General features: G+C 40.0%; 1 protein-coding gene across 1 annotated transcript in view; it reads left to right on the top strand.

Moving 5' to 3' along the window:
- Positions 1-26,485, top strand: part of drd2b (dopamine receptor D2b) — a gene marked incomplete at both ends in the record, with an annotated part of 88,573 nt that overhangs the window by 48,492 nt on the left and 13,596 nt on the right. The window contains 4 exons of the mRNA XM_081365404.1: positions 14,983-15,092; positions 15,689-15,825; positions 17,168-17,367; positions 21,631-21,717. Coding sequence (XP_081221530.1) covers positions 14,983-15,092; positions 15,689-15,825; positions 17,168-17,367; positions 21,631-21,717 — 534 coding nt within the window. The remainder of the gene's footprint in view (positions 1-14,982; positions 15,093-15,688; positions 15,826-17,167; positions 17,368-21,630; positions 21,718-26,485) is intronic.

Below are 26,485 nucleotides of genomic sequence, written 5' to 3'. Positions count from 1 at the left end.
TTTAGCTGGCAAAATATATATTTTTTGTAATTTTGTGAAGTACACTGCGCAAACCAAAAGTAATACTACTCACCGGATGAAGAAGGGTTGGCTCTCCACAGAACATAAAATATTTATTTTATTTTATTTTTCATATTCGCATTTATGAGGAAAAAACAATGTTACGGTCGTGACAGTTCTCCGTTATGGACGTGAGCGCTCTGAAAGTGGCACTAAAAGACTGCTTTAAAACTTTCACAGAGAACTCAAACAGAAAGCACAAAGCCTTTCTTTAAAGTGAATTTCGTTTTGTATTAGCCTAATTGTATCTTAATTTTAATCAATGTTTCATCAACCAATTGCCTGGATTTAATAAGAAGTAGCCTAAAGCAGACAACAGATAATCAGGACATGGAGGCGCGGGCGAAAAAACAAAACAAGTTTTTTGTGGCATGCAAGATTTATTGTATTAAAATTGAAATGCAAAAGAAAAGGCATAGATAGTCGACTGTTTTTGTCAATTTTAAGTTTTAATTTAAAATGTTTGTGATTTTAATATAAGTAGCCTACATGGTTAAATATGTTACCACTTGCTTGAACAACTTAATATAGGCCTATAATCTATATAGACGTAATGCAATGATTAATACGTTGTTTAAATTGTTTAAACTTGAATACGTCTATTAAAGAGTGCATATGTGTAGGCTACAAAGAGAATTGCACAGGTGACGAAACTTTTTTTAAATAAAAGTTGCTGATAACTTCTGGATTAGAAATACAAATATTGTGTATGTGTTTGTGGTACAGCCGCGGATCAGTTACGCACTGCAAACGCATGTGAAAGCACTATAGCGCATGCTGCTCCTGCACCGCATACACACCGCAACATGCAGCTCATACGCACTGCACACGGAGTATGTGTGAAACGAGCGCTCAGCGTATAAGGTAGTAGGCCCTGCTTGCCTCACAGACATGTCTACTTTTAAACAGAATAATTCCACACAAAAGAACTGCTCTCTACATATGTAATCTGTATAAAATGTGCATTTCTCTCAGATCGCGAGCCAGCATCGTCAACTTCATCTTTGTAGCCGACACTGACAAAGAAAACACTTGTTTATTAATAAACAATTAAAATATCTCCTTTCTATATTTGACATTCATAATTATTACTTTTGCTGGTTCTTTGTGACAGCTTGTAGGTGCTTTATTGGCATACGCGTCACCACCACATCACCGCACCCGCAAGAATAGGCCTGTTTATTAAGCAGGATTTGATGGCCGACATGTGATGTGGAAGTAATCCAAGTATTCAGAATGCGTTTAAAAATTACATTTTTGGGCATGCATTCTGTATTCTGTAACGAAATACATTTTGAAAGTATTGTAGGGAACTTTTTCCTCTTCAAAGCAAGACCAGGAGACGTTGGGATCACGCTCAAACAGAAGTTATTCTTTATTGATCGTGGCTGCAATTCGTCCAACAAAATCTAACTAACGTAAATTTACATGGTTTCTTTATAGGCATTTCAGTAGGCTGTCCTTAAAGGGGCTGACCTTACACTCAGCCTTAAAGATGACTACTGAATCTAATCATCTAAAGACAATAGAGGCAATTACCCCCAACTGAGATAATGGTACCCCCCAAATTGTATAAACAACACATGGTCACGAGAACTAAGACTTTGTAACATTCACACATACACTCACCTAAAGGATTATTAGGAACACCTGTTCAATTTCTCATTAATGCAATTATCTAATCAACCAATCCCATGGCAGTTGCTTCAATGCATTTAGGGGTGTGGTCCTGGTCAAGACAATCTCCTGAACTCCAAACTGAATGTCAGAATGGGAAAGAAAGGTGATTTAAGCAATTTTGAGCGTGGCATGGTTGTAGGTGCCAGACGGGCCAGTCTGAGTATTTCACAATCTGCTCAGTTACTGGGATTTTCACGCACAACCATTTCTAGGGTTTACAAAGAATGGTGTGAAAAGGGAAAAACATCCAGTATTCGGCAGTCCTGTGGGCGGAAATGCCTTGTTGATGCTAGAGGTCAGAGGAGAATGGGCCGACTGATTCAAGCTGATAGAAGAGCAACTTTGACTGTAATAACCACTCGTTACAACCGAGGTATGCAGCAAAGCATTTGTGAAGCCACAACACGCACAACCTTGAGGCGGATGGGCTACAACAGCAGAAGACCCCACCGGGTACCACTCATCTCCACTACAAATAGGAAAAAGAGGCTACAATTTGCACGAGCTCACCAAAATTGGACAGTTGAAGACTGGAAAAATGTTGCCTGGTCTGATGAGTCTCGATTTCTGTTGAGACATTCAGATGGTAGAGTCAGAATTTGGCGTAAACAGAATGAGAACATGGATCCATCATGCCTTGTTACCACTGTGCAGGCTGGTGGTGGTGGTGTAATGGTGTGGGGGATGTTTTCTTGGCACACTTTAGGCCCCTTAGTGCCAATTGGGCATCGTTTAAATGCCACGGCCTACCGGAGCATTGTTTCTGACCATGTCCATCCCTTTATGACCACCATGTACCCATCCTCTGATGGCTACTTCCAGCAGGATAATGCACCATGTCACAAAGCTCGAATCATTTCAAATTGGTTTCTTGAACATGACAATGAGTTCACTGTACTAAAATGGCCCCCACAGTCACCAGATCTCAACCCAATAGAGCATCTTTGGGATGTGGTGGAACGGGAGCTTCATGCCCTGGATGTGCATCCCACAAATCTCCATCAACTGCAAGATGCTATCCTATCAATATGGGCCAACATTTCTAAAGAATGCTTTCAGCACCTTGTTGAATCAATGCCACGTAGAATTAAGGCAGTTCTGAAGGCGAAAAGGGGTCAAACAGTATTAGTATGGTGTTCCTAATAATCCTTTAGGTGAGTGTAGTTCATCTCTTAGTAGGAAGATTAAAGACTAACAAAACCCCTTCAAAGGAAACTGTTAAATCTAATCAGTAAATGGATGCCCTCATGTTCACCTTGAATGCCCAATACAGTATAGTTCACCTTAGTTTTTTATATGATGTTATGTAAGGGAGTAGGATCATCAGATCTAAAACATATTCTTAAATTTGTAATCCTACAGTATCCTTCCCAACACTGCACATAGCTAACACCTCTGTACTTCTAGTGCGGGAGGGAGAAGGGTGACCAATGATAATGTGGTATGAAATTGCGTTATTTGCCCATCATCTGCATTTATCACAACTTAACTGTTATAGAGGTAGCAGATAGCTACCACCTTGAAACTGCTGGCACTCGGACATAACAGACAGAAAGAAGTGCAGGACACGAGCAGCTTAATTGCTCATCATTTCCTTCTTCTGCCCATAACCAAGGACTACACAAACTGCACCAAATAATAAGTCAAACAAAGAAAACAAAAAGTAAAATTTACAGACACTGTGGTGTGGCAGATAGCACTCAGGCCCCCAGACAACACCACATACAGCAAGGCGGATAAACAGTGCCTGAGTGGCACCAGAGTAATGGGACAATGGATACAGTAAAAAGTCATAAACACTTTACAATAAAATGACGAACAATGATAGAGCAACACTTGTGACAAACCAAACCTGAAAGTAGAGGTTCAAGGTGAGAAAATGCACTACTGGAACAAAACAGCCTGCCACACTACATGTGGTTGCAAAAAGAAAATAAATTGGTAATAAAGAAAAAGCTGCAATAAATCAAAACCAAATTAATAAAAACAGAAACACAATCTGACTAGCACTGTTAGCAAAAGAAAAATAAACGATGCAGCGCAAAGCACAAACAAAAAGAAAAACAAAACTATACTTGGGAGCAAATCAACAAACTAATACCAAACGTACCTGAGAGCAAACTCCGCCAGAATCTTATCACAATGCCAATGTCACCAGCTCCGTTCTAAATAAACTATAATAGACCATATTAGCCTTGAACTGTTCACATCATTACACAATCAGCAGAGTCTCAACATACGTACCTGAATAGGAATGGGAACAGATGGGAATGAAACGCAGAATCACCCAGGACACGTACACACTTGCCAAAATAAAGGTCCTTAAATAGTATGGCCGCTTCCACCTTATTGGTTTGCCAAAACCATAATCAATTATCCTGCCACATCTGTATTCAGATAAATCCAGAAATGGGTGGGGCTTTCCCAGGAAGTTTGTGAAATTTCCTGAGAAGCCCATTTTTTCCAATAGTATCCAGCTGCAGACCCGCAGCACCACCACTTTCAGAACCCCAGCGCCAGAACCCAAGCCACAGAACCGGAAGTGAGGGGCGGAGCTTACATTCTAAACCGAGTAGCGCCACCTTAGGTTTTGGAGCGTAATTTGCTTTTATTACACATGAAACGTCATACTTTATATGTATGTTATAATTATATATTAAGGTACAGTACAATAAGCATTTTAAAACATTGATCTTGTATAATATAATTGTATATAGTTATCCGTTTCATTGTATTATGAGAGTTACTTCCTGATCATGATGTTGAAAAATAATGCTTGAAACTTATGGGCATTTTATATGAAATATACTTTATTCACAAGACTCAAAATAAACATTTACTCCAATGCTATTTACTATTTTGAATAAATGCTGTTTTAATGTGTGACCGGGGATTTAGATTTACCACCAGGAACACATAAGGGGGGTTATATTTACTTTAAGTTTATTCATGTGATGTGAAAATAAAGAAAAATGACTTATTTTCCAATGTTGTGTATCAATTTAATTGACAAGGAATAATTTGGTTTAAATGATCACAAAGAAACAGAAAATAAAATAAACAAAATTCAATAACTGAGGTTCTCAGAGCTGGTGATAAAATTTAAACCACCTCACTGCTCTTCATTACTCAGGGTGCAATATTCTCTGTGATACACGGTATGCTTGAGTAGTGTATAACGAATACAATACTCTCTCTCTTAACCACGGCAATATACAACCGTTTTACAATGCTAAAATAAAATCTAAAATAAGAGGGTAATGCAACAATTCTAAACCTTTACAATACGGCAGTGGGAATACTGTTCAAAGAAAACAAAACAACATAAGTACATTTTTATATTACCCACTTATTTATCACTTGAGAGAAATTAGAGAAAATAACACTCACATCATAATCAGCTTTTACACACCAACACTTTCACTTCACGAAGGGCTGAAATCTCCAACACTATGGTGCACACTGAAAATAATCACATTAAATTATAATTACATGAAAAACACCTGAAACAAATGGAAAAGATGAAGTATATCACATTTGGCATAACGCCAAATAACATGGCCTAGACCGCATGGAGTGACGTCATATCATCGTGGACATTTTACACAACGTAACTTCCCAAACATGACAGTTCTCCGAATCAACACAAAATATACATCCACAGATGGTATTAAACAACAATATATTTGCAAAACATTGTATTTACCCATGGATGACTCAAATTGTCGACAACATCTCGAGAATGTGCGTCTCTCTTGCACTGCCCGCTGCACATCTCACCAACAAAATATACTACGGATGCCGTGAGGCAAGAGCGCAAACGCGTTTTCGTGCGCAACACACAAAGCGCCACCCGCTGATGACTCCAAAGAAATACAGGTAGTCTCTGTTTTTATATTTAAACATGGAAAATAATAATCAAATAAAAGACTTTAACATAAGGGAGAAAAACAAACTTTAAAGGCATTTACCACCCGGTTACATCCTCCCCTGCTACAAGTCAGCGTCCTTGATGACTCCCTTAATCACCCATTTCGGCATTCATAGCACCCTGTAATGCCTTTTCAAACAATGCAGTACCAATACTGGCCAATACTTGAGACACCATATCCGTGCTGACGTTCACTGCATGACAAGCGGACCTGGGTGCATGAAAAGGGTTAGTGTGAATACCCGCAGTTGCTCGCTTGCTTCTGCGCACAGCTGGAACTGGCAATTCTCTCTGGACTGGGTTACGCCCTTCACCAGTCTCTAGCTCCTCCGATTGGACACGCTCAACTGGAGTTTCTGCATTCAGGACCACACCGTCAAATTCTGCAGGGTCTCCATCCGTATCCGCTGATACTTGTACCTGGCCACCTCGAGAGCTGTCACCTCTCAACCCTGAAGTACCCAGGGCCTCTGAGCTCATTGAAGTGTTTGCGCCCCCCATCACAAAAGGTTGCTCCTCTACTACCACAAAGTCTGGCTCAGAAGTCTCGCTACTGTCCAGAACGACAGGCAGTGTATCTGGCTCAGCCTTCTCCTTACTCCTAGGCCTAGGAGTGGGCATGGCACCTGGACGCAACTCCGACCTGTGAACCCTTTTTGAGGGCCCTCCTTCCAAAGGCTCAACAGTGTAAGTTGTGCCAACTATTTCCACTACTCGGTAAATGACCGGGCTCCAGGCGTCTTGAATCTTGTTCCTGCCTGGAAGCCGCTGGCGCAGATAAACCAAATCACCCACACTGACCTGGGGACAAAATGTCTTTTCATTCAGCCGAGTCACTCTCTCTAGGGCTTTCTCCTCCGAGTACTCCTTTGCTTTCTCATGAGCATATCTCAGCCTCTCTCGATGGACAGACAACCAGTCTTGTTTCCTCTCTGAGACCTCCTCGCTACCCAACAATGCATCAATGGGCAGATGTAGTTGCACCCCAAAAAGTAAATAATACGGGGAAAACCCTGTAGTAGCATGCGGAGTAACATTATAAGCATGGACTAACTCTGGCAAGTACTCAGGCCAACGCCGTTTACGTTCTGGTGGTAATGTACGTAGCAGATTGTGAAGTGTTCGGTTGTACCGTTCACACTGGGCATTTCCCTGCGGCCTATAAGGGGTGGTTCGGGTCTTCTTCACACCATAGAGTCTGCACAGCTCAGCAATTACCTCGCTCTCGAAATTACGACCTTGATCGGAGTGCAACCTCTCAGGAACTCCGTACTTCATAAACCACTCTTTCAACAAGGTTTTTGCTGTGGTATCCGCCTTTTGGTCTCTAGTGGGAAACGCCTGTGTGAACTTTGTGAAAACGTCGGTAACAACCAAAACATTTTCACGCCCATCAGAAGCAGGCTCTAGGACTGTAAAGTCCACCGCAATCACTTCCAGGGGTCTGGAAGCCAAGAATGCTCTCACAGGGGCACGGACTTTGGGCTGAGGCATCTTGGTCAGGATACAACGCTGGCACTTCTTTACCCATTCCTCCACATCCTCATACATACCGGACCAAAAACATCTCTGCTTCAACAACCCCAAGGTCCGCTCAATACCCTGGTGCCCCATATCGTTGTGCACGCTCTGCAGCACCTGGTTCTTTAAACAACCCGGCAACAACAGTTGCCAGAAACACTCCTCAGAAGGGCCGTCTACTACTCGATACAGCAACCCATTTCGTTCTCTTATGAGGCTCCACTGCTTCAGAAGGCACTTCACAGACCTGGACAGAGACTTTCTTTCCCGATGAACTGGTCTCTTTTTCCTGTCCCAAAACTCTCTAAATTCCCCCAGAACAGGGTCACTTTTCTGAAACTCAACCAACTGCTCCCTAGTGTAACCGGGAAGTGTATGAGTGTTACCTTGGAGACTAGTGACCGCTTCCCCAGCCTCCAACACACGGATTTGCCTTAACCTACAGCACTCAAGTCCCTTCAGAGCGAGTTCAGGGTCCAAGGCTGTACCTCGACTAAAAACACTGCAAATCGCTACACACTCATCCCAATCAACGTCAGGATCAGTTTCAGGCTCCCCTGCAAACTCCTGCCTAGACAAAGCATCAGCCGCTGCGTTACTCTTTCCTGGCCTGTATTTCACCTCAAAGTTGAAGACAGACAACTGAGCAACCCATCTCTGTTCGATTGCTCCTAACTTCGCAGTTTGCAAGTGACAAAGCGGATTGTTATCTGTAATCACCTCAAACCAAGACCCAAGTAAATAGCCACGAAACTTCTCGACTACAGCCCACTTAAGGGCCAGTAGCTCGAGCTTCATGCTACTGTAATTTCGATCGTTTCTCTCTGCGTTACGCAACCTCCTGCTTGCGTATGCAATGACCCGCTTCTTGTCATCCTGTACCTGGTACAGAATGGCCCCTAAAACATTCTGGCTCGCATCAGTCTCGAGTATGAAAGGGCAAGTGAAGTCCGCAAAACCAAGCACAGGTGCCGTTGTTAACTTCCACTTCAACTGACTGAATGCATGATCACACTCATTAGACCAACCAGACCTAAAGTGACGACCACTCTTTGCACACCTGCCTTCACGCAAACATGCATTTACCAGATCATGTAAGGGTCCAGCTATCTTCGAGAAGCCCTCAATAAACTTCCTATAATAGCTGCAGAACCCTAAAAATGACCTCAGCTCCTTGACCGTTTCTGGGGTCTTCCAATTACTGACTGCAACAACCTTGTCTGGGTCAGGAGAAATCCCTTGTGCCGAAACCTGGTGGCCAAGAAATCGCACAGAGTCTTGGAGAAAACGGCACTTCCCCAACTTGACTTTTAAACCGGTGTCTGACAACCGTTTCAGCACCATCTCTAGTCTTTCCAGGTGTTCCTCAAAGGTCTGTGAAAACAGCAAAATGTCATCCAGGTATACAATCAACACCTGAAAGATTAGATCGCTCATAACAGACTGCATGAGCCGCTGAAAGGTAGATGGTCCATTGCAGACCCCAAACGGCATTCTCCGGTACTCAAATAAACCAAAAGGTGTGGTGAACGCCGTCTTGGCCCTATCCCGGTCACTCACCGCAATCTGATGATACCCAGAAGCCAAGTCTACTGTTGAAAAGAACTTCGCTCCCCTGAGGGCATCGAAGCTCTCATCAATTCTGGGTAGTGGAAATGCGTCACGCCTCGTCTTGGCGTTGAGCTTTCGATAATCTACGCACAACCGTAGCGACCCATCAGTTTTGCGCACAAGTACCACAGGCGAGGCGTAAGCACTCCCACTCTCCTGAATTACACCCTTTTTCAGCAACTTGGTAATGTGCTCTCTGACCTCCTGGTACTGATTTGGTGGAATTCGCCGGTATGGCTGATTCACTGGTACGTCATCAGTCAGATGTATCTCATGCTGAACCTTATCTGTATAACCCAAATCATCATCCTCCAGGGCAAACACGCTTGAATACTTGCCCAGCACAGCTTTCAACTGAACCTGCTGTTCAAGTGTGCCTCCCATGTCAATGTGATCTAAGACTGTCTGGGCGTGAGGCTCAGAACCATGACCTTTACCCATAGTGACCTGTTCTGTGTCTGCGGAAATTCGCTGGAACCTCACTTCACAGGACGAACCCACACTATAACCATCGACTGGAGACAACATACCGAGACGGGCCCTAGGCTGAAGCCAAAGATCTTCCTGAGACAAGTTAAGTACTCTCACTGGACACACGGGTAACTCTGATGTAATCAAGGTAGGTACTACAACTAAACCTCCTGGTAAGACCATATTTGCTGGTTCTACCAACCACGCTGAACCATCCTTTTTACTGGTTTCCATCCCCTTAATCAGGACAGTAGCTGCCGACCAAGCAGGCACATGAGCAGGAGTCTTACCCACAACCGTTGCAAATGAAACTCGCTCAACTAACTCAACTGATTGTGCCTGCTGGAAAACTGCCCTCCAGTCCGAATCCAGCCTACCACCCAACGTGGTGTCAAACTCAGCATGAACAATCTGTCGGCACTTACTGATGATGTTCATTCCGATGAGCACGGCCACCGACGACGGACTAGGCGTTTCTTTAACGACCAAGAAACCACATTCAGGCAGGGTCATCCCCATCACTTCCACATCCAGCTCCATGTAACCCAAATAGGGAATGTCTAAACCGTTGGCTGCTGTGATCTTTAGCCAACCTGAGGTAGACAACACATCACGATCATCCCCAAATAGATGCTCTCGGAAGAACCCCTCAGTAATAGTACTGACCTGACTACCAGTGTCTAACAAGCATGACACTGGCACACCCTTGATTTTCAAGTCCACCATCGGGCACGTTCCAACAGCCCGTTCAAAGAACCTGTCCCGACTAGTTCCCATAGGTGGCGAACCAGATACTACCCCTTGTGCTGCCTGACAGCCTGCAACAGAAGGACCATGTTTTTCTTGCCCTTCAGTTGTCCTGCCAGCACTCTTGGGTCTCCCACCCCGTCTTAAGGTGCAATGTCTAGCAATATGCCCAACCCCGTTGCATCTGAAACAGATAGGTTCTCCCTCTTCTGTAAACCTGGGAGGCGGCTTAGATACGGGTACATAATTCTGCGGAACAGACACTGAACGCTGCACAGTCAACTCCTTGACTGCCTTGGTGAGCTCGGAAATAGTCTGCTCTTGCTCACTTATTCGCTTGTCCTGCCGGGAAATCACCTGTAAAATATCATTCAACAGAGTAGAAGTTTGTTTCTCTGACCCGACAGAAGTATCACCCGGTTGACCAAGCAATTCTGAATGGACTGGTCGACTATTCGCTACTCTGGTCGGCCTGCTTTCCTCCATGGACCAAAGAACAGCCTCGTTGCGAACCTCAAGCAGGGTCAAGTGGGGCTTATCTCTAATTAGTTTACGCAGCTCTCGCCTTAACGCAGCATCTCGCACACCCTCCACAAACTGATCACGCAAAATTCCCTCCTCGTTTGCCAGGCCACCGTGGGATTGCTTTGCTGCAGAGCTTAAAAGGCGAGAGAGCGCATGAGAGTAATTTCGCAGATCTTCCCCAACCAATTGTTTGCGGTTGTAAAACGTTTGCAACAATTGAGTCCCGCTACGCCGTTCCCCGAACGCCTCCCGCAGGAAAGTAAACAAATCACTGGCCTGTCTGGACTGGTTTCCAACACATAAACGCACCTCTTCCAGTGCAGGCCCTCTCAAAAGAGAGATGATAAAGTCAAGCTGTTCGTCTTGTGTCTGGTCTCTGACCCGTAGGACCCTTTCCACTTCCTCAATAAACTCCTCTACAGACCGTCCATCTTTGTTATACTCCCCGCTAAAAGGTTGAACCTGGCGTTCACGAGGAACATAAATGTAGGAGCGGGTCGAATTACCTCCCCCAACAGCCCTACTGGCCAGAGTATCGTTCCTCCAGTCACTTAACTCTTGAATCTGACCCTTTAACTGCTCTATAACGTCATTTCCGACCGCCCCTACGACAGGGACGTGCATCTCCTCTTCCGGCATTTCTTCAGAGTCAGACATTTTTTGACACAAGTATGAAGAGTAAGAATTAACTCAACCCAGTTCAAGATAAATGTTTCTGGCGCAAACTTCAGCTTTTGCTGTCCTCTTTAGTAGCTCAAACACCCCCTCGTGCTGGTGCACAGTTTCTGGATGCGGCCGTGAGATCCTGGGGGCTAACACGTCGACAACAGGAACCCCATAGAGCTGGACCAGTCTCCTCAGCAGCCGTCACACCTGGAAACACACTGGAAACACGATCATTCCAGCGCTGGCCATCTCGTCCGCAACCGCGATCCTCCACACTCCAGATGTCCGCAGCCTCTGAAAAATATTCACCACTGCCGTATTGTCTAACCCAACTATACCGCTTGATAAAAAAACTAACCAGATCGAATAAACAACCCCACTCCTGGTACCAAAATGTGTGACCGGGGATTTAGATTTACCACCAGGAACACATAAGGGGGGTTCTATTTACTTTAAGTTTATTCATGTGATGTGAAAATAAAGAAAAATGACTTATTTTCCAATGTTGTGTATCAATTTAATTGACAAGGAATAATTTGGTTTAAATGATCACAAAGAAACAGAAAATAAAATAAACAAAATTCAATAACTGAGGTTCTCAGAGCTGGTGATAAAATTTAAACCACCTCACTGCTCTTCATTACTCAGGGTGCAATATTCTCTGTGATACACGGTATGCTTGAGTATCACAGTCCACTAGTGTATAACGAATACAATACTCTCTCTCTTAACCACGGCAATATACAACCGTTTTACAATGCTAAAATAAAATCTAAAATAAGAGGGTAATGCAACAATTCTAAACCTTTACAATACGGCAGTGGAAATACTGTTCAAAGAAAACAAAACAACATAAGTACATTTTTATATTACCCACTTATTTATCACTTGAGAGAAATTAGAGAAAATAACACACACATAATAATCAGCTTTTACACACCAACACTTTCACTTCACGAAGGGCTGAAATCTCCAACACTATGGTGCACACTGAAAATAATCACATTAAATTATAATTACATGAAAAACACCTGAAACAAATGGAAAAGATGAAGTATATCACATTTGGCATAACGCCAAATAACATGGCCTAGACCGCATGGAGTGACGTCATATCATCGTGGACATTTTACACAACGTAACTTCCCAAACATGACAGTTCTCCGAATCAACACAAAATATACATCCACAGATGGTATTAAACAACAATATATTTGCAAAACATTGTATTTACCCATGGATGACTCAAATTGTCGACAACATCTCGAGAATGTGCGTCTCTCTTGCACTGCCCGCTGCACATCTCACCAACAAAATATACTACGGATGCCGTGAGGCAAGAGCGCAAACGCGTTTTCGTGCGCAACACACAAAGCGCCACCCGCTGATGACTCCAAAGAAATACAGGTAGTCTCTGTTTTTATATTTAAACATGGAAAATAATAATCAAATAAAAGACTTTAACATAAGGGAGAAAAACAAACTTTAAAGGCATTTACCACCCGGTTACATATGAATAAATGCTGTTAACGTTTTACTCATCAATGAATCCTGAAAAAAATATTCCAAAAAAATATATTAAACAGCACAACTGTTTCCATTATTGATAATAACTGAGTATCAAATCATCATAATAGAATGATTTCTGAAGGATCATAAGACACCAAAGACTGGAGTACTTGCTGATGAAAATTCAGCTTTGCATCACAAAAATAAATTACATTTTAAAATATATTAAAAAAGAGGAACCATTATTTTAAATTGTAATAATATTTCATAATATTACTGTTTTTTTTTTGTTTTTTTGTTTTTTTTTTTACTGCAGGCTTGATGAGCATAAGAGACTTCTTTCAAAAACATTAAAAATACTAATGTTTCCAAACTTTTGACTGGTATTGTATATATACTCAGATATGCGTGCGTTTATATTTGAGACATGCCTCACTGTTCCACTGGAATATACATATCTTGGTTAATTTAAAATTGATCAGAAGAGGGTGCAAATGTAACGGTGGGCTGGAGTAAATGTCCAGTATCTACCTTTCAGAGAAAACCCCAAAGTTCTCCAGAAGAATAAGAGCCTACCATATCTCTGTATGTTTGGAAAGTCGCACTGGAAGACAAAAATAGAAAAATCTTGATATATCCACTGCTACAACATCATAAAGGTCAATTACTTGAACTGGTAATTACTTACAGATGTAAAATCAAAGGGTGATCCCAAGACAAGATGTAGAGCATACTGGAAAACAGGAGAAGCATGAGGATATAAAGGGTTTGACACTTTAGCAGTCCCAACTTTAGCAGACTTCTTTATAGCCAACCTTGTTTTTCAGTAGCACCCATGTGCCAGGTGCAATTTTCATCTTACCGCAACAAAAATACACAAATAATAAAAACTGATTTGTTAATATGCAAAGTTACATTGTGCGGTACATACAGTTTGAAGCTCTGAATCCATGCAAAAACACAGCAGTCAACAGCTATTTGGGTCTTTCTTGTAAAAACTGTCACAACATGCAAAATCAGAACATCATGCAAGTAACCATTAAGCAAGTTTATTAAACTCTTGAACGACAAACTCACCGTGCTCTCTGCCATGCTTGTCTCGTTGTCAATAACTCCGCCCCTCACTTCTGGTTCTGTGGTTGGGGTTCTGGCGCTGGGGTTCTGAAACTGGTGGTGCTGTGGGTCTGCAGCTGGAAATGTCTTGTTTTTTTCCCCTTCATATTTAATAAATATGCCTGGTAAAAACTCTAATATTAAATTATAAAAATGTATTGAAATATCTTCTAATTAAACCAAATAATACTAAATGTTAAAAAAATAAAGGATCCTACATATATATATATATACATATATATATATATATATATATATACATATATATATACATATATATATATATATATATATATATATATATATTATCCAGGTGAATTTTGTGTACAGAATTATGTCAGGACATTAATCCACAACGTCATGAGGACTCTATATAAAATAGCTGATTAGAGACCATGGAAGTTTTCAGTGGTTAAACATTTCTAAAACAACTTTTACTATGCATACAAAAGCAAATCTAAACAAATTTGAAAGAATAGGCCTATATAAATGCTTGCTGTCTCAGAGAGAGAGTGCAAATGGCAAAGCTGTTTGATTTCCGATAGTGCTGCATCCTTATTTCATTCATAAAGTTTACACTCATTCGTGTATCATATCGTATAAGATTTAAGACATTTAAATAGACATATATCAAATAGTAGAAAATATGTATGATGTAGTAGTTTAGTAGATATTACTCTTGTCCAAGCTCTGATTTCTGAGATATGCACTGAGACGACAACAGTGAGACAGCAAATCAACTATTTTATTTGCAATCACGCATTGCTCATTTCATTCATAAAGTTTACATTCTTTCATATGTTTATGTATAATATTATGTCATGCTATCCCCTAGCTCACCTGTTATTCAGTAGAAGCCATTATTCTCTTACGAATAAGGTATTCGGATATGGGCACATGCCTAATAATATTTCACAGTAGTATTGTTGACTATATTTTTTAACAAATAAATGCAGCCTTTTTTAACTTTTCATCAGTGTACCGCTAGGCCTATAATTTTTTGTATTCAGGTTCTCCCAGTGAATTCTATATTCTTCATTATTCATTTATTTATCTGACATCTGATTATTGTTGTTGTTGTCCTCAGTAAATATTGAACTTGTCTTTTCAAAACATGTTGTCTGTATGCGCATGTGTCTGTGTTGCAGGTGGTGGGGGAGTGGCGTTTCAGTAAGATCCATTGTGACATTTTCGTCACATTGGACGTCATGATGTGCACAGCGAGCATTCTTAATCTTTGTGCTATTAGTATTGACAGGTAGGTTCTTCTATCAGTTCAGGAAAAGTATAATGATTCTTTTAAATGACAAGAATACCATAGATCAATCACATATCTTCCAGTGGGCAGTGGGATGGGGGGTTGTTGGGGTTGTTGTATGGAATTGACATGAATTGAGTAATTCATCAAATGATGACAATTTGCTAAAAATAACATTATAAACAGGCACTTTTTCAATGTTCGAGCAATTATGCAAAATAAAGTATGTCAGATTACAGTAGTTTGCTGCAAAGATCAGGGAATTCTGCCATGCAAATTATATTGAGTGCTAAATTCGGAGCTAACACAATGCAGACAGAGCTATTAAACAACATTTTCAGTGAGCATAATGCATGCTTGGTAACATTTTGTTAGAGTAGGAAGACCCCTGAAGCTTTGGAAATGATGATGAGGTTTAGGTTTATTACAGTCACAAAAGGAAGAGAGATGAAGGCACAATAATGGCAGCTGGTAGCAGAGGCAGCTTGTCAGGTGTGACCAACATTGTAATTTACTCTGTTTGTCTGCTTAAATTCGAAATCACCCTATCCCACCCACCCCCTTTTCATCTCCTTCTCTCTGGGCTTCTCGTGCAGGTACACGGCTGTTGCCATGCCGATGTTGTACAACACACGCTACAGCTCCAAGAGACGTGTCACTGTAATGATCTCGGTGGTTTGGGTGCTTTCTTTCGCTATTTCTTGCCCCCTGCTGTTTGGATTAAATAACACAGGTAAACGACAGGTTTGTATATAATGACCAGTGCCAAAAACAGCAATGAAATGGCGCTGTGAACTTACAATGTGGAACATACAATGACGTCACTAAACGGGGACACTTCATAGGTTTCTGCATTTCTGCTTTACTGTGCTCAAAAATATATATGCTGAGGGCCAATAGCAAAACATAACCTCCAAATACATCTGCATAAACATGCGCTCGCTTTGTCTCTCACATGCACATGCAGCATTAACTCAACCGATCTGGGGTGCGTTTGCCAAACAACAATGTAACTCGCTGCTTAACTACCATACGATGCATCGTATTGTCGCAAAGTGGTTCAACCACGTTGGTTTATGACGTCATGCATGTGGTGGAGTAATAACTTCTTTTAATGAATCTGTTTGAGATCGAATTAATGCTAGATGTTTTGCTATAAATTACAGACATGGCATCTGAGGACTATTTCTAATTTTTCTCAGTTATTTTGCTTTATGTCCAGATTCAATCATAGGCTTGCTCTTACATAGTAGAGCACGTTCGCACATGCACACTCTTTAAAAACAGTGCTTTAAATCTCTTGGCAAACTAAAAGACGTAAATGACATTTGTATGTATTCTAAATAAAATACACAGGTTGAACTGAATGTCAGCTTGCTTATTTTGCTCAAGATAAGGATTTATTAAGTCCACATGTCATGCAAACTAGAAACTATGCTACTAACCAAAGGTCGAGAACTATCGTTCCAAATACACAACTTTGCGATGCTGTTTGCGAATGTTCGTTAGAACAATGTTTCGGGAAACATTGACTCGTTGAACTATGCTGATAATGACGGAACTTGCGGACATAGTTGGCTAACAATGCTTTTGGGAAACGCACCCCAGCATGCTCAGAGCCCAAGTCCCACCCTCAAAAGTTCATAAACAAAGTTCCTAGTTCCTAGGGAAAGTTCCTGCGGTGGAAACGCGGCAAACATTAAAAACTGTTAACATGTTGCTTAATATTTTTGAAGAAACTGTGAAACATTTTTTTCAGGATTCTTTGATTAAAAGAAAGCATTGAAAGTTAGAAAGTTATTTACTGTCACTTTTTAATGCATACTTGTATACATCCTATGTATGTATGCACATACTAGAACAACATTTTGTATTCAGTTTTGAGCTCACTCAACACTGTTGTCATATTGTTATACATTTCCCAGTATGTTTCTAATCTAATTATAATCTGGAGCTAATTTGCACTTGTTATGGGACATTTTCCCATACAGGCATTTGCCAGTGCCTCACTGAACTAATTAGTTTTGCAACCATAATTAATTGTGTAACCATATTTTACTCACTCCCTCTCTTAGCTACACGGGATGGTGCCGTTTGTGAAATCGCCAACCCCTCTTTTGTTGTCTACTCCTCCATCATGTCATTCTACGTGCCCTTCATCATCACCCTCCTCGTCTACGTGCAAATCTACGTGGTTCTTCGCAAGCGCCGGAAACGGGTCAACACTAAACGGAGCTGCCAGAAGACAGATGCTGATGCTCAGCCCTCTCTCAAGGTGATGTGCACTATGTGAGACAGTAGCCTCAGGGAAAATACCCAGCACTCCCCACAGGACAAGACATGGTGTCAGTGTCATTTTACAAAAGGACTTGGCCTTTTTCTAGAAAATATGGGGAGCATCTGTCAGTGTTAATTAGAATCTCTGGGGTAATAACAGGACCTGCAGGACACTACTGGAGATACAGTAACCCCAAAACCTTTACTCGCTCCTGGAATCAGTGTTATGTTACAGTATTCTGTTCAGTTTTGGGTTTAATTTAATGCTTGATTTTGGCTAATGGCAGATATATATCATGCAAATGAAAATTAACAGTTTTATCTTTAGGCTACATCTACATAAATCCGGATTCATTCGGAAATGTTTTTTTTTTTTTTTCAAAATGAAAATTTCAATTCAAAATCTCTGTCCACACTTGCATTTTCAAGCATTTGCCATACGTTTCTCCTCCACACTGAAATGTCAGAAACTTTAAATCATTGTGTATGCGTAAAACTATAAAAACTGACTGAGATGATTCTTTCTGGAACAATCATTTCATTAGCTAAATATCCCACCACTTACTGGTACGTCCAGGGCACACTCAATTGCCATTCCATGTGTGGTCTAAAACACAATTACCATCATATTTGTTGTAGGACAGCAATTGTCTGTAATCTTTCCAGGAATGTAATGTGAAAATTGGGTAACACTTTATAATAACGTTCAGTTGTAAGTCATTTATAAGTGGTTAGTTAATGATGAGCTAATCATTTACAAAACAATCATAAATTATTAGCAAGTGATATACTAACATTTTATGTATGTTTTGTAAATTCCGTTACAAGTCATCTACAAGTGATTAGTAAATGATTAACTAATTATTTACGAAACATCACTATGCGTTCATAAATGGTTAATAAGTGATATGTTAATTATTTTATGTATGTTTTGTAGATTCAGTTATAAGTCATTTACAATTGATTAGTAAATGGTTAACTGATTATTTACGAATCATCAGTATGCGTTCATAAATGATTAATAAGTGATATGTTAATTATTTTATGTATGTTTTGTAGATTCAGTTACAAGTAATTTACAATTGATTAGTTAATGATTAACTAATCATTTACAAAACATGAATATGCGTTTCATAAATGTTTAATAAATTATGTTATTTTTTGTATGTATGTAGCAATTAGAGGGCACAGAAAGTGTTGTAAATGCCTTGTATACACATACAGATCATTTGTAACAGGTAAGTAACAGTGTTCAACACAATGATGTGTAAACGCATGAATAAATCATTTAGAACACTTTCTGCATCCCCTAATCTAAAATGTAAACTATTCATCACTTGTAAATGTGTTACACATCATTCGTAGATAACATTCGTAGATCTTATGCCTTACTGATTCTTGAAGTGGTAATCTACGAATGATGTGTAACACATTTACAAGTGATGAATAGTTTACACTTTAGATCAGGGGATGCAGAAAGTGTTGTAAATGATTTATTCATGCGTTTACACATCTATAACAGGCGTTGAACACTGTAGTGTGTACTGCAAGTACTGTAAGTGCTGACTGGTGAGGGTATAGACAGCTGTCTTCTCTGAAACACATGGAGTCTTTAACCACTGTGCACCTGATGTGAGCAAAACATACAAAAAAAGTTTATATCATTTATTAAACATTTATGAAACGCATAGTCATGTTTTGTAAATGATTAGTTAATCATTAACAAATCAATTGTAAATGACTTATAACTGAATCTACAAAACATTGTAACGAGTTACAGTTTAAAATATATATTTATAATTAATTTTAAACGGATTATAATTAATTATAAATATTTTAGTTATTTTAAAATTGACTGTAGCAGAATTAATAGTACAATTATTTAATCAGCTCATCCAATGAACAGAAAGCATAATCAATTATTAATTCTAGGAAATATATTATCTTCCTGGCCAAGAAAGAATAACCATTTCCAACTAAAGTAAATAAAGTTCTAGCAGGGTAATAGCATAGGTATCGCTAGATCAAGATGTTTAAGTGACTTCGATTTGTGGCAAACACAGAGACAATAAAGCATCGATATAAGGGTTTAATCAATGAAACTAGGGTAGGCTACACACACAACTAAACTAGCAAAGATTGTATACAAAATCAAGAAAGTAAAGAAAAATGAAGAAAGAGAGAGAGAAGGAAAGAGAATGGCAAGATTACAATCAGTTAACCACAACCTACGAGAAACATCAGAGAATCAGGGTCACCTTAAAGGGGCACAATGACTTAGAAACGCATCTAAATGCTGCGAACAGGTACTTGCATTGACTTTAATAGGAATTTTATTGAAAGGATAGCCCCTTGAGATGTAACATCTCATTTTCAAGGAGGTAACATCTCATTTTCAAGGAGGACTTCGGTTGCTGAACAAGTCTAGATGCAGGAGATTCTTGATGATTTTGCCAGGAGTGCGCTGAAGCGTTCGTTTGGGTTCTTAGGGTGGTCCACGTTGAATCCAAAGAAGTTAACTTGATGAAATTGATGGAAGAAGACAGGAGGATGTTGTCTCAAAGAGATTGAGCAAAGATCTGACCCAATCTAAGATGACCTGGAGAAAGTCTTTGTTCCATCTTATCTCCATTTGCATGTTCATGCTGGCATGGAGAATTTGTGCAGTCTTTACACAAAAGTATGGTACAAATATTTATGATGCAATTTATCAAAACATGTTGTACACCTTTGATTATACAATCAAAAGGGGATTATTTTGATACTAAGAAAGAGGGGATTTGAAGACATTAAAGCAGTGATACATCATCTTTGGATATCAACATTGGAAGTTACTCTAACATAACTAAAGAATCATAACTAGGCTAATAAAACATAGGGACATGCATAACACACAGGAGAAGTACTATAAACATTTGGGAAAGTTTGTGGATATGAATGGAGTAAATGTCCTTTGTGTATTGGAATTTGTCTCTATAGTCTTTAGCCAAATGGCTAGTGTCTCCTGTGCTGTCTTTGAGGCTTGTAGACACAGTCTCTTGCTGAGATCGTTCAGTGGAGCCGAAGTGATAACAGCCTTTGAAGAGAACTGGTTTTAGGGCCGATGACAACAGGGGAGAGGGGGAAGGTTTTATGATGTTTAGGTCATTTTGATTAAGGCCATTCATTACAACATATATAAAATAATTAACATATTACTTATTAATCATTTATGAATTCATAGTCATGTTTCATAAATGATTAGTTAATCATTTACTAATCAAAACTTGTAAATGACTTGTAATGGAATTTACAAAACATACATAAAGTGTTTGCATATCACTTGCTAATCATTTATGAATGTTTTGTAAATGATTAGTTCATCATTAACTAACCACTTATAAATGACTTACAACTGAACGTTATTATAAAGTGTTACCTTAAACGGATATCAATTGGTATAATATGGGCCACATGACTAAACGTGTCATCATTTTCGAATTCCTCCATTTCCAGACTACAAAGTGAAAATGTGTTTACAAATGTATGTCTTCAAAAAGCTCAGTTTTCACAGGACAAAAACGGAAGGCCAAAACGTAGAGAAAAGACTGCTTTATCAAATGTGTCCATATAAGTACAGATAAGATCCAGTCCAGATAGACTCATTTCAGTATCTCCACTGTGTATTTAGTTATGGGGGCATTGCCTTAGCCTGATGTGCATTGCCTTAGCCTGATGAATATGCATTACCCACTGGACGCTGTGAGAGTAAAGCCATAAAAGCAAATGAAACCATCACCATGCCAACAATTAGAAGACATTTGTTCCTGAGCTGTAAGGTTTTTAAACAATTCCCCATGCAATCTGTGTCAGAGCAGATTACGTATATTATAGGCTATACTGGCTTCATTCATATTTTATTTTTATCACAATACTGAATTATTTCAACTATTTCTTTCTTCTGACCTTTGCGCTCTTTCATCATCGATTTCCTGCACCTTCTTTTTTTTTTTTTTTGGCCACTTTGGATCAATGGGTTCAAGCCATCTAGTTTAAAAGAGTCCCAATGACTTTCTTTGGTACTTACAAATTACTGAAGCAATCACTTTTTCATTCCACTTTTAGCGCAAGAAAGGCTCTTTTGTGTTCAGTGGATATATTTGCATTGTGTGTCATCAAGAGGCACCAAATATACCTGTGAATGATTTTCAAGGCTCCATGCTGTCTTTGAAATTTAATGTCGACCACATGCTGACTTAAATTCTTATTACCTCTGCCACAGGAAAAGTGCACTCATCCTGAAGATGTGAAACTGTGCACAGTTATCATTAAGACCAACGGGGGTTTACCTGCCAAAAACAAGAAAAAAGTAAGTGTATTTTACTTATAAATCAACTCAAAATGTTATGTAAAATATTTGTAGATTAATGTATGCAGCTGCCTATACATCAACACAATTACATCCAAGTACTATTTGCCCCATTGTGGGAAAGAGTGCAGTTATTTAAAAAAATCTGTACTGAAAAATTAGCTGGTATTGGAAGTCTAAGTACCACATAATTTTGTAGTTTTGGTGGTATTAATTAAAATATTTAGGTTGATTCAGCTATATAACATAATATTTTTTACTTGAATAAAATCAGTTAATTGAGATGTTACCATTTTTAGGTTACCATTTTTTTCCAGTGTGAAATGTCAAATACCTGGGTCTACTAACCACCCGCAATGCAACTCGTGCAGTGCATTTTCAGTGTCTTCAATATTTAAATTAGTATTGTCATTCTTTTTCTCGTAAACACTTCTAATTACACTGAAAACAAACTGGTGTAGGATTTACTTGGTAAATTTAATAATTTAATTTAATTGCTAGTAAATTTGACTAATAATTACAAGTAAATGGTAACACACTGAATTACACATGAAATTTTTAAGTAGAAAGACTGAAAAGGTATTTTATTATAAAACATACTCTTATAATATTTGTGTCTGGACACACCTCTTAATTATTGAATTCAAGCGTAACTATAGACCCGATATAGTCCAGCTATATAATCTTGAATTTGGTTACAAGTAATTTTTGCCCAAATAACTTATGAGATGTATGCTATTCCATCATGTAAGCAAAGTCAACAATGATTACAAAGGTGTTTGGTTTCATTTCTTTGACATGTTCTATGCATAGCCTGTGCGTTTATTCTTGAGCTATGTTTAGACGTCTATTAAATTTTCACTGACAGCCCAAATTTTGCCTTGTTTTAGTCTAGACGTCAGGGCTGTTTTTGGATGGCTATTAGATGGTTATTAGACGTCTTTTAAATGCAAAATTGCTTGCTGGGATCAAGCACCTAGCCAGCAGCTTGCATTTACAAATGTGTGAAAAAATGGGTCGTTCTGAAAAGCTCTGTGATTTAAGAGTGGTACTGTGATAGGATGCCACCTTTGTCAGTTCATGAAATTTCATCCATGGTAGGTATTCCACGGTCAACTGTAAGTGGTATTATTGGAAAATTGATGCACCTCTTGATGTAAATAAATGTTGTGATGTTATTTCATCAAGAGGTGCATACATTTTTGGTCATGATATTGCATTGACAATGCAAGAGTCAAGCACTCTGTAAAGTCTTTCCCAGCACATCCCAAAGACTTTCAATGAATTTAAGGTCTGGACTGGAGGTGCCAATTCATGTGTGAAAATTATTATTCATGCTCCCTCCCAACCATTCTTTCATAATTTGAGCCTGATGAATCTTGACATTGTCATCCTGGAATATGGACATGATGTGTCTTTCTACATGATTGTTTAAGAAATGAAAAGCTCACCCCATCAATTAGGGTTAGAAGAACTGTTGCCAAACTGTTACATGCGATTTTTAAAAATTGGAAATATTGTGACAGACAGCAAACACATGCATACAAATTAGTAAATGAGTGAAACACACACCACAATATAAACAATGTACTTATTTTACACTTGCTAATGATTTATTAGTTTCAGTCTTACAAAAGGTGCAAATTATTTTGCTTTTGTTAGTCTCCTCTGTATTTCATTACATTACAATGCACTTTATTTCTTCCTAATTTTTTCAGAAACGAGTTTTCGGAAGTATTTCTTAAATTGTACATTAATAAATGTATATTGCGTAATGCAAGACCGTCAAACCGCCAAATCATTTCATTGCGTTTTACATCAGGAGCAGTTGTGCAGTACATTGAGATTTGAAGCACGCCTAGACAATCGGCAGAGAAATGTTACGGACGGTTTTATTCCATTTGCATGCACTGAAACACAAGCAGTTCTTCACGTTCACGTATTCCACCAATTAAGAGAACTGTCCGTGTTTTAGTGCATGCAAAAGAATAAAACTAATGTTATGCCGGTTTATGCAATTGCTTCCTGCAGCGTTATTGACAGATCATGTCAGGTAAAAAAAACTTGTGCCGAAGTCACGCAGTCTGTGAGGGACAGATCGCTAATGGCGGATCCTTCTGGTAATTATGGTACGTGCAGGAAAACATCTACCTCAAATAAGGCTTATCATCTGAAACATGTAAGTAGTAGCAACTTACATGGCTTCTGGCTTTAATGTTAACCTATATAAATGTGCGCTATTATTAGGCGTATATTCAAGTGTTTGTGTGGAGTGTGGATAGCACGCTTACTGCATAGCATGACATGTAGGCACAGGTGCAATCACTTGCATTTAACTTAAAATACTCCGTCATTTTTGGTCTTAAATCAAAAGTAGCATAATACGTCATTCAAAACTGACAAATTTTAGTTGTGTGCACTCACAAATAACTAAAAGTTGTGTGTTTGTAAAATAAAGAAAACAATCAGGAAGCGCTTTCTACCGCTTCGGTCTCTGTGAACTTGAGCACGTCAAAAAATAAAACAAACACAGTGTGAACTTTCCTCACATACATGAGAAATTCATCTATTGAAAGCTTGAAATTTTTAAATGAACTGATTCAAATGGAGAACAAATATTCTCAGATTATGTTATGAAACGTGCAAATAGGTGCATGCACTACAGCAGAGATGATGAGTCAGTATCATCAACTTCATCACTGCAGCCGAAAACACAGAAAACACTAGTTTATCTATAAATTATTAAAATGTTCAGGCAGTCTCCTTGCTGTTTTTTCACGACACATTCATAATCATTACATTTGCCGATGCGCTGTGGCAAGCTTTATGCGTGTGCTTCTGATTAGCCTATGTATAGGCAATTAAAGCTCATTATTATGATTTGGCTCAATAATATACATGTGCGATTAGTCGACTAATCACTTAAATGAACGACTAATGGTTGACTAGAACGATTTTTGGTCGAGGGCAGCCCTAGCTTACTGCGCCTATTTTAAGGTTTTTCTCTGCGATTTGCAGTCTTTAAATCCATATAATTTGTGCTGTCATTGATGGAAAAATCTGTTTGCTTATAGTAGTACTTGTAACAGTATAGAAAGAACGTACTCGGTTACCTAATGTAACCTCGGTTCTCTCTAGAAGAGGGAACGAGTATTGCGTAAGTATAGCTTACGCTACGGGAAAGTCTTCTTTCTTCGAGATTTGAAGCCAAAAATTACGCAGTGCGGCAGCCGGCAGACCATGGCAAGCTGTATAAGCGTGCTCATTGGCTGCCCGGCGGCAACTGCTTAAGCCTACCAGTGAGCCCTGCGTGATGTCACACCCAATGAGGCTTTGCGCCCTCCACACCCTTCTAACCGTCAAGATGGGTGTGGCCAGTGTGTATATAAGGAGGGCTCGTAGGCTGAAAAATCTGGTTTTCATAGTCTGAAGCGCAAAAGCTCGTGGCGTGTCACGGCAGGTTACGCAATACTCGTTCCCTCTTCTAGGGAGAACCGAGGTTACATTAGGTAACCGAGTACGTTCTCTTACGAGAGGTTCTCTCGTATTGCGTAAGTATAGCTTACGCTACGGGAACCCCTTGTCAACGCCGTGCGCGCCGAGCATCCAGCACATGAATCCCAGGGAGACCGGGGAAAACATAACGCTGAAAACAGTTGGCATGTCGGAGAAACGGGCCAACACATGTACAAAGCACTTCACTTCGTAGATAGATAGAGCGGCACAGCCGGTCTATACATATCTGTGTAAACCGTGCGGCCGGCAGCGCGGGCCCACACAGTACATAAGCACATATTAGAGAAAGAAATAGAGCGGATTTACCAGTCTATTTGTGGGGAGAATAAACCCCGGCGCGACAGAGTGTAAGACGGGCGGCCAGCAGCGCGGGCCAGCACCGGTACCCAAGCGCGAAACGGGGAATAAGGAACAGAGCGGCACAGCCGGTCTGAGTGCAAAATACTTCTTCCCTTGGTGCCATACCAGAAATATCACCAGTATATGAACGTAGTCTGCGCATGAGCGATTGGGCAGAGCGTACATGCCACTTATACTGATAACAGTTTAGCCTGCAAGGCAGGAACTTCCAGGTTATAAAACCTCACGAATGTCGATGGGGAGGCCCAGCCCGCCGCCATACAAATATCGTGAATAGAAATTCCGCTGGACCAGGCCCACGAAGAGGCCATGCCTCTAGTGGAGTGGGCTCTAATACCCAAAGGGCACTGCAGGTGTTTGGAGGCGTAAGCTGCTGCAATCGCGTCCACTATCCACCTGGACAGGCTCTGTTTCGAGGCGGCAAGACCTGTAGTGCGTCTGCCGAAAGAAACGAAGAGCTGCTCGGAACGCCTGAAAGCGGCAGAGCGCGTGATGTAAACTCTCAGCGCCCTAACAGGGCATAGGAGGTAATCACTGTCCCCATTATCGGATGCTGGCAGAGCCGAAAGGGAGATGATTTCACTGCATGAAAAGTGGGATTTTCGTCAGTAAGCGGCACTGTAGATTGTTGTGGAAGTTCAGGTTTACGACTGCACACGGCAATTTGCAGGCAACACCGAAAACTGATGGAATTGTCGGAAATTGACGTGGAACTTGCTTGGCAGTTGTCCCCCCATGACCCCCCTCCCCCTTATTCTAGGGGAGGCTTTAACATGTAAATGAAAATGCTGTGAGCTATACAAATGCAAATCAGGGCAGGGGGAGTTTTACCCCAGGTAACATTTTTCTAAAAGGTATTTACTTCATTCTAAGAAAATCTCTGGTATAAATA

This window comes from Scardinius erythrophthalmus (assembly GCF_964197995.2).
Source record: "Scardinius erythrophthalmus genome assembly, chromosome: 5".
Taxonomy (NCBI): Eukaryota; Metazoa; Chordata; class Actinopteri; order Cypriniformes; family Leuciscidae; genus Scardinius; species Scardinius erythrophthalmus.
Note: the sequence above shows the minus strand (reverse complement) of the source record. Positions and strands in the feature narration are given on the sequence as shown.